The 15,261-nt window shown below is 33.5% G+C and overlaps 1 protein-coding gene across 3 annotated transcripts in view; it reads left to right on the top strand.

Annotated features, from left to right (window-relative positions):
* Positions 1 to 15,261, top strand: part of LOC106134020 (neprilysin-2) — an 84,725-nt gene that overhangs the window by 43,619 nt on the left and 25,845 nt on the right. The window contains exon 1 of one of the 3 annotated variants that reach the window (XM_013333965.2): positions 4,401 to 4,607. The exons of 1 other annotated variant lie outside the window; for it this stretch is intronic. In XM_013333965.2, coding sequence (XP_013189419.1) covers positions 4,603 to 4,607 — 5 coding nt within the window. In that variant the 5' untranslated portion in view covers positions 4,401 to 4,602. Of the gene's footprint in view, positions 1 to 4,400; positions 4,608 to 5,788; positions 6,073 to 15,261 lie in introns of those variants that run through there. One more of the 3 variants, XM_060953686.1, reaches the window with a different exon arrangement.

Raw genomic sequence — 15,261 nt, forward strand, 5'->3', positions numbered from 1 at the left:
TTAGGTATTTAAAAAATGTTCTAAGTGCGAAAATACCAAGACACCTGAACATTTGTTTTAAAAAAGACCATTTCTCTTGTCTTCTTTATATTTATACTTTTCACCATGTCTTTTAAACTACTACAAGCATGACTGCTTGTATGATGTATTTATGATAAGCCCTAAGAATTGATAGGAATATAGCTTATTGTATTTAAATTAATATACATTGATATATCTACTTATGTAATATGAAATTCATAACTCCGTTAGGTATCTGCTTCTATGGTTTATTTATGGGTTTTTAAAGACTTAATGTCATCGTTCTGACGATTCTACATAAGTTCCTCGTCGCATTCAGATTTCTTATATTCTATCTTATATGGAATGGCAAACACATGTGAAGTGGTTGAACGCAAACATTTCAGAGACAAGTGGGAAACGTAGGAAAAAATGCAACGTCTTGGTCCGTTTGTTCTTTTAGTCTTCGATCTGCGGTCAAAATCAGACCGTTATCCTCCAGTCCAAATAAGAATCTTGGACGAGGTGTAGCTAAAGAGTTCGGCTCTGAGACCGACTCAGGACAGAAGGTTGTTATGAGGTAATTATCTTTTGCGATTGTATTGGGAATATTTTTTTGGTAATATTTACATATTAATGGTGCCTAAAACCGGACACATTTTAAATCTGTGTGGAGAAAAGTGCGCCTTAGCGATTTATTTTGGCCGAAATATTTTCGACATAATGTTTAATATCACAGTCAACTAATTAAATTGTATAAATAATGTTATATCAATAATTATTTTAAAATTATCATTCGGCTGTCAGTCAATTTGTTTTTCTTGTAATATTAAACGTCTTGTTCGTTGATAATTTTATCATTGTCATTAGTTACTTTAAGTAATTTATAGTCAGTTCATGTTCTATGAAAAAGTTCCAGATGATATACTTATGACGTATTTTCCATTTCGAGTGATTTAATGCCTTCAAGCTGAAATTAATATTCAAGTCCATATAAATAAGCTCGTGTCTATGTGTACACCATTTATGATCTGAATTTCCTACCGCGATAACCGATATTTACATTTAATCCACCAATTTTTATCGGCACGTTTGTCACCTGCAAAATAATATAAGTTTCCATTTATAACATTAGTTAGATCTATCAAATGGAAAAAGATCTGTTTTTAAAGAAATTGGACATGTTATTAAAACAAACATTAGCTTGCATAACATGGCATGAAATCTGAATACTTACAATATAAGGAGACTGGAAAACGAAAGAGGCAAGATGTGTTGTTAATCCGTGGTACAGTTCACTTGCTTATCATTAATTTATTATACCACCTGCGGTATTGACCTAACACCTAATTTACCGACTACAAAGAAGGCTTAAGTGTTCTGTGCTGTTAACAATTTGCGGAAGCTGTCAACATTCCGATTGCGAAAGATATTTAGCAATATTTTCCAGCAAATGACATCCGATGTTTTTATAAAGAGAAGAAAATGGCTGCTCCCTTTAGCTAAGTGACACAAATTAATGGATTCGTTGGAAAAAATGTCAATCCACATTACCTACGCCGTGACAGTTCTTATAAACAGTGTAACAGATTATGCTCTTACTGCTTCGACTGGGGACCCCATAGAATAACAAGAAATTTTTCTATGTTAATATTATGTACGAGACTAACTAAATACTTATAAAGATAAACATCCAAGACCCAGGCCAATCAGGAAAAGTTTTTTTCTCTAGAAAAAAAGAATAAGGGTGCGTTTTCACAAAAGCTATGCTGTGGAAATAATGTCGTGGGAGGTGACTGGCTGTTTTGGGATGGTTACTATCAAGAGTTCAACAGCTAAGAGAGTAAAGAACGGCCGAGAGAGAATTTAGAGCTGAAGAAGAATTTCTGTTCTTAAGTTTTTTCTCCACCGAACATTTCCCACAGTCTCATAAGATAACGCATAAAATATTCCTAGGACCGATTCTATTGATTCTTACTATATACATTCCTTGTAACGCACGCTGTGCGAGGCACAGCTCTTATGGAAACACGGTCTAAAATGTTCTATTGGAAACTACAATGCTAGTGAAAATGTCAACTGTAAAAAAGCTTAATAAAAATTTTGTTAGAATAAGATAGTTAAAGATAACCATATCGTAATCTTACTTAAATTACTTACCTAAAATTAAGATTACTACTGACAATTGGTATGAGATTGAAATTTTTAAAGCATAAAAATTATGACAGGTTTTACCCCGCGTTTGTCGTTAAATAGGTATAAGTATAGAGATTTAGGGATCAAATAAATAATATTTAGTCTACGTTATTTTTAAGCATTTAAAAGTGATTTGTCGTTTGTTAATTTTTCCAAATAATATGGAATTGGCCTAGCGTTCATATGGACGCTTGTTAGAGCCGATTCAAGTCTATCTTGTTGTTTGGATATGTTTGACACAAATAATCTAACTAGTTAACTGTTTTCAACAGAAGCCCAACATGTTATACCTACCCACTCGCCGAACTAAGTATTCAAAATCATAATGCTCATAAGGATATTCAAAAACCGTTAGCTCTAGCATTATTTACCCATAGTCAAGATTAAGATTAGAATACTAACGGTGAAATAATGTTCAATTGGTAGGTCAGATTATAGGAACTGGAAGAACGACTTTGCTTCGTTAAGTTTTTTGACCCTTTGTGTATTTGTTAGTGATATTTGCCTAGGCACCACCGTAAGGTATTAAAGTAATAAACGTTACATTATATAAAGAATGAAAACCATTACTCACATAAAAGTATGCAGTCGGCAGTCGACTGGGACTTTGAAGCGGGAAAATGTATACTTTCATGTTTTAAAGTTGTCGTTTTGCTTTTTATTGCCATTAACTAGGTGAAAAGTAGAATTATTTCAAGCAAACATTCATAAAAATTACTTTTGGGTCGCAGGCGCTCATTACGTTTAGGATTTAATACTCGGTCCATTCATGTTTGAAGTAAGATTTCTTTATTCCCTTAGTGCAAAGTAGACAAGACAAGACAGAGTAGTGTCACACAACAGTTCGAAAATATCGTTCAATCTCAACCATAAGTAAAGCATTACCCCCCAAGGGTAGTTAAGTTTTATGAAACTCCGTAACAAAGTTATTTTAACTTGGAACTGTATCTAAATTCTTGTAGGTATGAAAATTCATGGAAAATTCTTAGAAAAAAAAACTCGATTATAAAAAGAGCTTTTCAAAAGTCTGCTGGCCTGACCACAAGAAGAAACTGACCTGACCAAGAAGGAGCCTTCCCTTCTTTGGTTTATTTTTTATAGTACCTAGTTACCTACTTACAGAGATGTATATATGTATATATGATGATGCTTACTTACTTGCCACGATCTTAAGCAGAGATCGTGGCAAGTGGAAAGATGTAGTCTCTGCCTACCCCTTCGGAAAAGAGGCGTTATTTTACGTATGTATGTATGTAGTTATTTACGTAATTTTATTTTGTTCGGTTTATTGTACAACAATTTCTATGACCAATCATAGAAACCATTTTAATAAAATACAATAGAAATAACATTGTTCTTGAAACTATAAAAATAATGGGGCGTCGTTGCAGAAGTGGGAAAATAAAGAATGTAATGCACCTCTAGAATAAGCCTTTGTTTTAGGTTGTTGTGGTGACTAGGTACCAGTCTGATACCGTGTACTTGGGATTTCTTTATACATCACATCAACCTAATATATATCAGATCTTCAGTTTAAAAACTTAATGGTCCTTTTCTATTCTACCGGAAACTACGTGGAACAGTAAAGTTAAATAAATTGAGTAATTATGATGATAGGTACACCACATTTTTTGTACAATTGACATCATGAAATACTGCACGAGTTACTGCTACTCTTCTTCTTCAATTTGGGGAGTGGTTTTTATGATTATTTAATTCGCAACAATGAGCCTGGATGACCTTAGTTTCCTGATTAACATATATCAATATACCTAATTAAAAGAATAAAATAACTGATTTTCTCACTGATTTATTGACAGACATAACAACCAGACACGAATTGGAATCTACTTGCCATGTAGGTTCCGTGTCGTCTAGGGATGCAGTAACAGAGCATTTCCCGGAATGACCACGATAACGAATATAAACAGAATATTTTGACAAACGTGTCTTGAAATAGATAGTATACCTAACTTCTAAATTCAGTGAGACAATCGTGTAAAGGTAAACCGACAGCTATTACAAACACTCCAAGCGTACTTGACCCGAAGACAAGTTCCTAGACATTATTGGAAGTTCGGCCGTCACGGGTCAACGGAACCGTCGCTCGGGATCCAGTGTTTGGGAAAAGAGCCCTTTAGAGTAGGGGAAAGAAAAGTATAAAAGTGTTGGATTGGGTGGCGCGCGACTCAGTCGCACCGCATTCTACGGTGAAGCAGCGGTGAGGCCATAAGCATCAGGTGAGCGCGATACTATAACACCCTCGGCGATTGGTTTCGGTCCGCGTCCCAACTGAAAGTGGTGTTTATTACGCCGACAGCACGGACTCCAACCGGTCGCGTGTCGCTCGCGCTCTCATGCGGCCCGCGTAAATTTACCACCACATCAAATACCACTCCGGATTCAATGAGGTGAGTCCCATCACTAGTTCCCCTTGTGAACTCTGATCTTGATCACTTTCACTCATTGGCATTGCGATTTTTATTGTTTGTTTGCTGGGTAGGACTAGGCGCTTCTTTTTTATAATTTTATATTGCAACTAAAAACGTATACTTAGGTTCTTATTTTTCATGAATGAATAATTATATTTTTTATTTATCTTCGTGACAGATGATAGAAATGAATTTGCAGTAAGCATATTGTTAGCAATAAACAAAGAAACAGATGTATTTTTATAAATGCATATTAAGGTATGTTGGTAAACATTTACGTAGGTATCTTAAAATAGACTTAAGTATTCCTAGTACAATATTTTTATTTAATGTTTCCTAAATTAATAGTTATATATTCTGACAGCTAACGTGTGAATATGCATATGGGATATATGCATATTAACACGAATTGTAATCAGTTAACAGCCTATATAAATTTAAGGAATTATTTTTTGTAAGAAAGTTTAATTTCAAAATCATTTTATCATCATAAAACTTTTTAAGCTGTAGGATTCAACATGTTTTTAAAATATTTCTTTAGTACACAATTTATTACAAAATATACAAATTTTAATTCAGATAAATAAATTATATTTTAACATAGGTACTACGATGCCTTAACAACTAGGTATAACACAGGTGGTCCCCTCGAGTTGGTTTTAGTAGACTGGATCTTACAAACCCGGCTTACTCAATCATGTGCTGTTCACAACTATGATTAAACTAATTTACTGTAGAGATAAAAATTATTGTTTTGATATTAAATGCGAACTGTAGATACCAAAATCTTTTTTATGAAAACACTACCGACAAAAACACACTAAAACTTCTTTTACTGTCAGTATTCGTATCTTATGTGTTGCAAGTTTTTAACTAAAATTTTATATTGCCTTACCAAATAAACGTTTAAGAAATAACATACAAAAATGAAACTATCACGAGTGATAAAACTATTTAACATCCTTGCCGGCACGTCGGTTTGTCCAAATTTTATTATCTTGAAGTTGATAAAAAATCAACAATTAAGTGCTATAAATTTATTTGCCAAGACTTGGTCAAAACTTAAAGCGTGAATGTAAAATTAAAATAAAATTAACATTGGCCAACATTTAGTGTTGAGCCGCCGAACTTGTTCAACGCGTTTTTGAAGTTCTTTTACGTAATTTTATACAAAAATACATTTATATTTTGTGATCTCATTTACTTGACATCGCGTTTCTCTGTTGTAGCTATTGTAATCACGTTATGGTAGTTCGTGAGGCCAATTTCAACAACGAGCTAGTTTCCTGTCGTGAAAACCGTTGTTATTTGTACGTTCCGTGCTGCATTATCCGTGCACTCCGTTAAAGGTGTATCTCCGGCGGTACCTTACCGGTCACATAAAAATAAATATGGAAAGTGAGTGCACTGATCAAGACAAGTTTATCGCCTCTCCACCGCAAAGGTATGTTAAAATAAAAATATATGAAGAGTTGATGCTAAGATATACCATATACCGATTCAGCAATTAACTTTTCTGCCTTTTGGACAATATCAGTAGTTAATATCAATGCTTCGAAGAATTTGTAATTGCTCAATATCCCTTTTTGAAATCTTTTCCAAATCGAGGTGACTTAGTTCGTCATCAAAAGTCTGCGCCGAAGTTAACTACAGCGTACCTACAGCTTAGCAACATTAAGAAAATTTAAAGGTTTTTACTAATTAAACAAGGACTACATACATACTTTCATGCTAAAATTAAACATTAGCTGTTGTCCGCGACATCAAAAACGTGGAAGAGACTATCTTGGTACCTACTAGTTATTCTATTTATCAAAACGAAATGTACCCTTTAATATAATTAAAATCTATAAAAACTTCCTTATCTCTTTACTATTGCTTATTAACTAACTCTTTTCCTATATGTTTTGATTATCTCGATGACAGCATTGTTGTGTTATACAATCTCCCTATACTTGTCCTTTATATTCGCAATGTCTTACGTAAACTTTGTGCCAAATATCTAACTTCCTAATGTTTGGTCATCGATACACTGACTTGTTTCTTAAAAAGTGAGAAAATAAAACAAACATTACAGTGTTTAAGATAAACTTACTACGTCACTGATATATACGATACCTTTAACAACGGAAGCCACCTAAGGTTATCGTACAGTTGTAATCCCCAAGTTTGTAAATATTCAACTGAGTGTCAATTTGTTGTGAATGTTACTTATGACTTTAATTTTTTAGCTACTTTAGTTTCAGCCTATATAGCTATTTAATCAACCGCAAAAAAAAAATGCGACAGAAATCACCCCCGTGCTTGTCGTAATATTACTGGGTTGAAATTGTTAAGGCATTTACAGTTAGTACATACAACCAAAATTGTGACAGTACCTAAAAAAAGTGCAAATTACATTTCGATCGATAGCTTACATTATTTTTATTGAAACTAGGCGTTTGATCTTCTCCAAGGGTCCTTGAAGTTATTAAAACACTAACTGAACCGTCTGCGTCACATCTATAAGATCATAAAATGTCCATATTTTCTGAGAGAAATCCATTCCATCATCGTAAAATTGACGTCCGCAATAAAAATTCCCGTGTTCTATAAAACACCTGCGCTATGCATTGCTGGCTGGCGCTGAAATTGGCCTAATGTAGTTTGAAAAATAACATTTACGACGAGAAATGTTTTCAGTCCGATCCAGCCACATTTGATGTGCGTATTAGAGAATATCAATCATCAAGGGGGTAATTTTAGGGCAATATAACACCTACGTTTTCGTCTTGAGAAGCTTATTCTTGTGGAAGAATTTAAGTGGAGCCTATTCCATTTCTTTCTTTTAAATAAGAAAGAGCCATTTTATAATTATAAAAGAAATGGACTAGTGACTTGATATGTGGACCGGACCATTTAATTCAACGTGACCATAGTTTAAGAATATGACCGATATTTCAGAAAAGTTAACGTAAATACTTTTTTTATCATAAATATCTTAGTAAATAAAGAACTTCGTAGAAAAATTTCTTAATGATTCACCCAGTTACTAAAAACTTATATAGTGTTGTTGAAGACATTTTTAATAAGGTTTATATTTATTAATCTGTATTTGCCAACGGCTTCGATCGGCGAATCTCTGTTTCCTTCTTTGTTAATGTTGAAGGATAAGGCAACTCAATAAAAAAGAACCGGAAATCTTATTAAGATGACTTAGTACGTAAAAAACTACTAGTTACTTTTGGGATCCTAACCAGTTTCGGCTATTGGTCAAAGGTCTCGGCATCTTTTTTACTTATAGTATGCAGTTTTAAGCGTACAGGAAGCACTCTCTGGATTATGAGCTGGGTCAAAGATCAAACCATTCTTCATTCTTTTATTTTTGAAATTAGTGGGTAGGTACTAGGTATGTACAGTTTTGATGATAAAATGAGCAGCCCTATTTATTTTGTTCTTGCAGAAAAAATCTCTAGATAAACAGATCTCTAGAAATTCAATCATTTTAAAATTGTCACAATACAATTTGAAGTTCGCGTTCATAAATCTCGTATTTAATTAATCAGATACAAATCAAAGCCACGTGTTTTAAAAAATAATAATTAATAAGGTAATGTAGGCTGCATCTAGAAGGTATTATGTAGGTTATGATTTGCGCGCAGTTTAAACTTGTTTTAAATACAGTCTGGGCAGGCACTAACTTGATTCAGTATAGTTACTAATATACACGGTTTTAGATAGAGTATGTTTGAATAATCCTATCTATATCAAAATATGCCGTGTGGCTCCCGGCACCAGTACAAAAAAAAAAGGACCGCTCCATCTCTTTCCCATGAATATCGTAAGAGGCGACTAAAGGATATGCTTATAAACACGGGATTCCTTTTTTAGGCGATGGACTAGCAACCTGTCACTATTTGAATTTCAATTCTATCATTAAGCCAAATAGCTGAGCGTGGCCTATCAGTCTTTTCAAGACTATTGGCTCTGTCTACCACACAAGGGTGACCATATGTAAGTATGTATGTATATCAAAAACCGAGCAAGAGCTCGCTCAACGAGGACTCCGTACACTCGTATACTAGACAATTTTATAAATAAATCAGCACTAGTCTGAAAAGGAAAGACATAGAAATCCATTTTTATGTCACTTGCCCGCGTATAACGCACTCTTAGTGCACCTCTAGACCAGATAAGCCAATAAGTATACAAGTTTCTGTAAAATTCAGATTTCACGGAAACAACAACAACACAAAAACTCTGTCCAGTTAGAATTATTCAGTATATCTAAAAGAACTACATACAGCTAACCAGACATAATTCTCAGTGATTTCTCGTGAAATCTTAGTTCCGATCGAGGTTTGAACTTGAAAGTTTATAAGTTAGTTCACAAGTAAGAGGCGTCAGTTAACATAAAGTTAACTCAGAGCAGAGAATCAATAATAACCAAAATAGACACTAAAATACCGTATAGAATGGACACTCTTTCACAGTATTAAATGCGTTATGTCCTTTCACAAAATAGGAAGACTTAACAAAGTGATTGACCCTTTGATTCAGAGGCGATAATCCGACTACTGACCACGGAACGATTCTTATGTTTGGCCTTGCTCTTTTTAAGTATTTGGGGTAATGGGGTTAACTCAATCGCATATATTTATCGCCAAAATCGTATAGGTAAGTCAGGAAAAAAATACGATTTCGCCTTAGAATTACTTACTGCGCTGTATGGAGTTTCGGGAGCGAAGCACTGGCCAAGAGGTGTTAAAAAACTAGTGTTTAATATTCATATAATTGTATGAAAATACGGAACATCGAGTCACGATGTGTCGACGTAATGTGTGACCCGTTTTGCTCAAGAAGTCACTTCAAATAAATATTCAAAATATTCATTCAATTAAAAATATGTACCTGTTTCTTTCGTGTTGTTGGTGAATTGCTGCTACTTTTGTTATTCAAGGTTCAATTTTACAGACAATCCCCAGGTCTTCACCCGGGAGTGTATAGCACACCTTATGTGTCAGCCTACACAATTAAATAAATAATAAATAAATATATACGGGACAAATTACACAGATTGAGTTACCCTCGAAGTAAGTTCAAGACTTGTGTCACGAGATACTAACTTAACGATACTATATTTTATGATAAATACTTATATAGATAAACATCCAAGACCCTGGCCAATCAGTAAAAGTTCGTTTCTCATCATGCCCTGACCGGGGTTCGAACACGGGACCTCCGGTGTCACAGACAAGTGCGCTTGACCGGTGCGCCAGAGAGGCCGTCATTTAAACCCCTACTACCTACTTGACTACCTGATTTGGGCTTTGTCAAGGTTAAAATGCATGATTCGCATGGAGACACAGGTTCAAATCCCAACTCTGCCATGTAACAAGAACACTTTTGATCGCTTAACTGAGCAAGAATCTACATCAACAACAGAACTTACTTGGGACCCTATAGTCACGTTATGCCGTCCTTACATGTACCGTACGATACACCTACGTTTGAACCCACCTTTATATTCGAATGTCAGCCATTACTAAGCAGCCATATGCAGCAATTGAGTTATCGCTCATAGACACTCGTACATGATTTACTAAGAAGGCATCGTCAGTTCGCCACTTGAAACGTTTTACTCTTATTTTATAAGGCCATTTAGTCTATTAAATAATAACAAGATGGTAAAATTGAGTTTTTGTGCCAAAGGCGCATTTTGATATGTAATAATTCGTCACAAGTGCGTTGTTTTCTCATATCGATGGGTGATCCATGAAACAGGATCGGTACCGACTACTTCAGGGTCGTCTATAAGCACTACCTCAAAATTCTAATACAGTCCGCGATCAAAAAAAGGAAGGGAACAGTGTCTGTCTATACAGTGCAGAATAATTATGTTAGAGTGTGCCAAGAGCTACATATATGTACGCGCAAACTATGACTGGAAAACTATAATAAATAAATGATATGTTACTAGTACTATTTAAAGAAATTGTTTTTCTCGCTTAGTGAATTACGAGTAATCGTCACCTCAGATAACACGTTCCATACTTTTTTTCCTATCCTTGTAAAGTAGACAAGACCTCGCTTCTTGCCAAATTTTACTGTTCTAGGTCAACGGGAAGTACCTACCTAGTTAGCTAGTACGGGAAATTGCATCTTTTGAATTCATTGACAAATTTTTTGCTACCCGTTTAGTTCAGAAGGCATGAACTCGAATCAGTTTATTCATTTTTATAGTAGGATACACTACAAGGTATCATTTAATGAAGCCAAACATCCCCACTATACTATAACTGGACCGTTCTCCTTGGAATTTTACAAATAAGTATATTGTGTGGAGTACGCAAAAGAAATCCAGGCACTTTTCACGCATGCGGAGCCCCGGGGAGAAAGTTAGTAAGGTACATATAATTTAAATTGTTTTTATCAATGACGTTTTATTTTACTCCCAAATTTCAAACAAAACACACCCAGTATCTCAGACAAAATACTAGGTATAGCTGTTTACCACATTTCTGCCCGTGTTAAATTTAAATTCCCGTTTTTCAAATTTTCCAGTACTTTTGTACAAGTTATCTATTTTATATGCCAAATTTCTTCAAAATCTGTAATCAAAATAGAGGTTTTCTCATTACTTACTATAATAACACGTAAAACCAGGACCTCCGAATTAGCGATCTAGCATGATATCACGTTGCGACGCCGTTCATTATATAATCGTTATATTTAATTGTGGGCTTTCATGTTAACTAATCCTCCTTATAATAGCTATATTATGTAAGCATATAACCTACATGTCATATAACCAATTTTTCTATTATGTTATGGAAAATTATGTAAGTATGTAAGTATTAAATGTTTAAGGAAACAAGATTACAAAAAGCTTACCTTCGACTACACTTTCGCTATATCTCAAAGGTCTGGTAGAAATTGCATTAGCATTAAAACCTTATTTCAACAATTGTAAGATTGTGTAACTTAAATAAATAAATAAAAATAATACTTGAACCATTGAAGTAGAAGTCAAAATAATTTCAATTAGAATTTTTTTCTGATAATAACCGTATATAAATATTATAACTCTTAATATCGTTGTTTATTATTTTTAAAAGTTAATTATTATTGTAGACTAGAATAGTATTAAGTCAGCCTGCTCATCAATTTGCAGCCCGCACATTTGCCGATTTCCCAACGCGATCGGAAAGCTGGGCGGGAAAGTTGTACCACGCGCGCGCGCGCCGTACACTCAGCTCGACTCCTACATGCCTCAATTCAACCTCCTTTCTAGACAACACATATATATCGCGTTTACAGCTGGAAATACACCATAGTATTTCTTTAAATTCTACTGAATTATTAATTTTTTTTTATTCATTATCTTTTCGTTTCACATTGGTTGACGTCGACTAAATGATTAAAATAGGTACTTTTTAACATCGAGATTTATATATTTCTGAACTAGCTTACATATTCATATACACGAAACAAATAGATACGGTCTAAACACTAACATTAAAAATTACCTCCATATACCTAACATATACGGGGTACGCGGAGAAATATCTCCACTTAACGTTAGTGGATCGGAGGTAGGTATCCTAAAAATAAATAATATCGTAATGTATATTTTTAATCTTAATCTTTCAAACTGACGGTGATTTTGCACTAATATTGAGATAAGTATTATCCTGAATTGAACATAACCTCATGTTGAGGTCTACGTACCTATGAGTCCCAACTAATATTATAAATGCGTAAGTTTATTTGTTTGTTGTCTCTTACCTCGTTATCTTCTGGACTAATCTTCTTAAAATTTTGCGTATATGATAAATTGGGAGTCTGAAGAGGGTGCATACTTCTCATCCCGGTGAAGACTATAGTTTCCGTGGGATTTGTACAAAACCTGTATTATTTTGTAGGTGGTGGCGAAGCTGTTGGTAAAAGCTAGTTATAAATAATTTATTACAACTGGTAATTCACGATCACTGTCAAGATGTAGGTACGTTCCAACATGGATTTCAACATGCGTTTATTATAATGCGGCATTCTCATGATTTCAAAACATTTTCAATGTAACCTTTCTCATTTCTACTTATTTAATAAATATATATTGTACTAACACACATACCAATGCTTTTATGGTTTGTCCATTTTTTTTTAAATCTATCATGATTTTATATTACTCAGTAATTTATTTGACGTCAACCAATGTTGTGAAACCAAAAGATAATAATGAATAAAATTTTTTGAATTCGCATTTGAACTACGCCTTGATTTTGCTTTTAGTTTAGACAAACCTCTAGTTTAATTATTTCCTTTATCTAATAAGAACGTCAGTGCTCAACGTTTCCACTTCGATTGTCACGTCTAGTAATTATTTTTCTCATTTGTAACTTCAATGCAGTGACGAGCAGTCATTAAATGGTAATCACTTCTGTTTCAACACGATCCAGTTTACTTAAATACGTGTTTTGTTTGAAAATATTTTTTTAAACAATAAATCGAGGTAAGTTACCTTATTTTCATTTTAATTAAACGTTGACAACTTTACACATTTTAAACATGTCAAAACATTTAAGTTCATTCACTTAATCCCTTCAAATTATACGCGATCAAATTTTCAACATCAAAACACATCACCGAGATACATTAACATGCATAAAATAATAGAGTAAGTTACGTGAATAGCAATAACATTAAATACATATTCTTATATCGGCTTATCCATGTTAATTCTATTAATGAAATGATCGGTCCGAATTGCGGTACACAGTACACACCTGCGCATCAGTAGATTAAACTTATATATACATCAATGTCAATATAGTAGATGAATAAGCAACGTCAATATGTAAGCTGGAGCACTTTCGTCAACTACAAATATTGTTAATGAATTAACCGCACACAATACAATCCACTTATGAAATTCGAGAGCGTCCAGCACTACCTTCTTAGCTACGACGGAGTTGTCAAGCTATATAATACTCGTTCCTTCATTTTCAAGTTATATATTTAAGCTATAATGTACACTGGCTTTTGTATATTTCCTCTTTGTGGAACTGTTAACACATTACAAGTAATAATTGCCCTTTTAACTCTATTAAAAACTTAATAGGGTACCTTTCGAAGTTTTTTAATTTTAAATGTGTGCCTACTGTTCAGAGTTAAAGGCATCAAATTTCATTTTATATTTTTTGGGATCATAGAAATCGGAATAATTAGTCTTATATATATAATTTTTCCGATTTATGTTATTGATAGTATGTATTTGTACAAAACATATTGAAGTTTTTTCAATAGACCCGATGACATCGATTTATTTTAAGAGGCGCTTTTAATATATTAAGATTGTTTAAATATGGCATATGGTATTTAATTGAAATGATTACAATATTTACCAGTATAAACTTGCTTTATTTTAACTTTAACCGCAACATATGAAGATTTTTGCTAAGTACTAAGTAATATAATTAGAAACAGGAATTTCCTTATAGTTATTTCACAAAGATTCATTAGCGCCAAAAAATACTTCGTGTGATTTTCCTCGTCATCATCTGAATATATAATAACTACCTTTAAGAATTATGTAACATTTTTTATCAAAACGATTATTTTCACCAGACATTTCCTATAGTGATTTCTTACAGTCTCTCAAGTTTGTCATCTCTAAAAAACTTATTAACATAGTTGCTAAGAAAAAAAATTAGAACCTCTCTTTTTGTCTTCTTACAAAATCATCTGTGGTAATGCAAACAGAGCAATTATATACTTATAGATTAAATAATCGAAAGAATTTTATCATATTTTCTTATGAAAACTTTCTTTCGATAATTTTCTTCTATTCTTTGTATCCAGTAAAAATTGCGTCTGTGGCACGAAAGTACAGTGAGCTACAATTATCATGAAAGTAGATCTCTAGAGAAACTCGGAAGACTTGTTCCACGTTGCCACGCAAGTGATATCACGCGTTCACATAAATTCATAGGATTGTGGACCATTTCTATCTTGTACTTACCTGTTTTGTTGCTATTTAAAGATATTAAATAAAATTTTCTCTTCCTGACTCTTAATATTACCACAAAAAAAAAGAAACTTTCATAAATTGACATTGGTAAAAGTTACACACTACTTGTGGTAATAAAAATTGTTCGATTTGAGTCAGTCTCAAAATAGATTGGTTCTTGTGGAAATACAATATCTAATCATTTTTGTATTAAACAAAATACAAAATTTTATTTTATTTTTATGTTTTAAAGTTACAACAAGAAAATTATCTCAAGAATAGTTTCTCAGAATCTTTTATAAATGGAACGCTTTTACCTGTGCATAAAAATATCGCATCTTTATACCTTCGAGACAGATCCAACAGTTTCGAGCGACTTGAAGGTCTTTCACGTTTTCAGTGACATATGGCTAGCTCAACGGTTAAAAGAAGATCCCAAGCTTATGAACTTTTCCATTTACGCTGGCATTATGTAGGATATATAGTGAGGACCACGAGAGGTTTTTCTTATCATCTATACTTCCTGATTCCTGATTTTAGCTCGCTAACTCGATTTTAATATCTATCCAACATCCAACACATCTGCCTTATCTTCGTGACAAACTATAGAAATGCAGCAAAGTAGGGAAGGAAATTGCCAATTTA

This window comes from Amyelois transitella, chromosome Z, assembly GCF_032362555.1.
Source record: "Amyelois transitella isolate CPQ chromosome Z, ilAmyTran1.1, whole genome shotgun sequence".
Taxonomy (NCBI): domain Eukaryota; kingdom Metazoa; phylum Arthropoda; class Insecta; order Lepidoptera; family Pyralidae; genus Amyelois; species Amyelois transitella.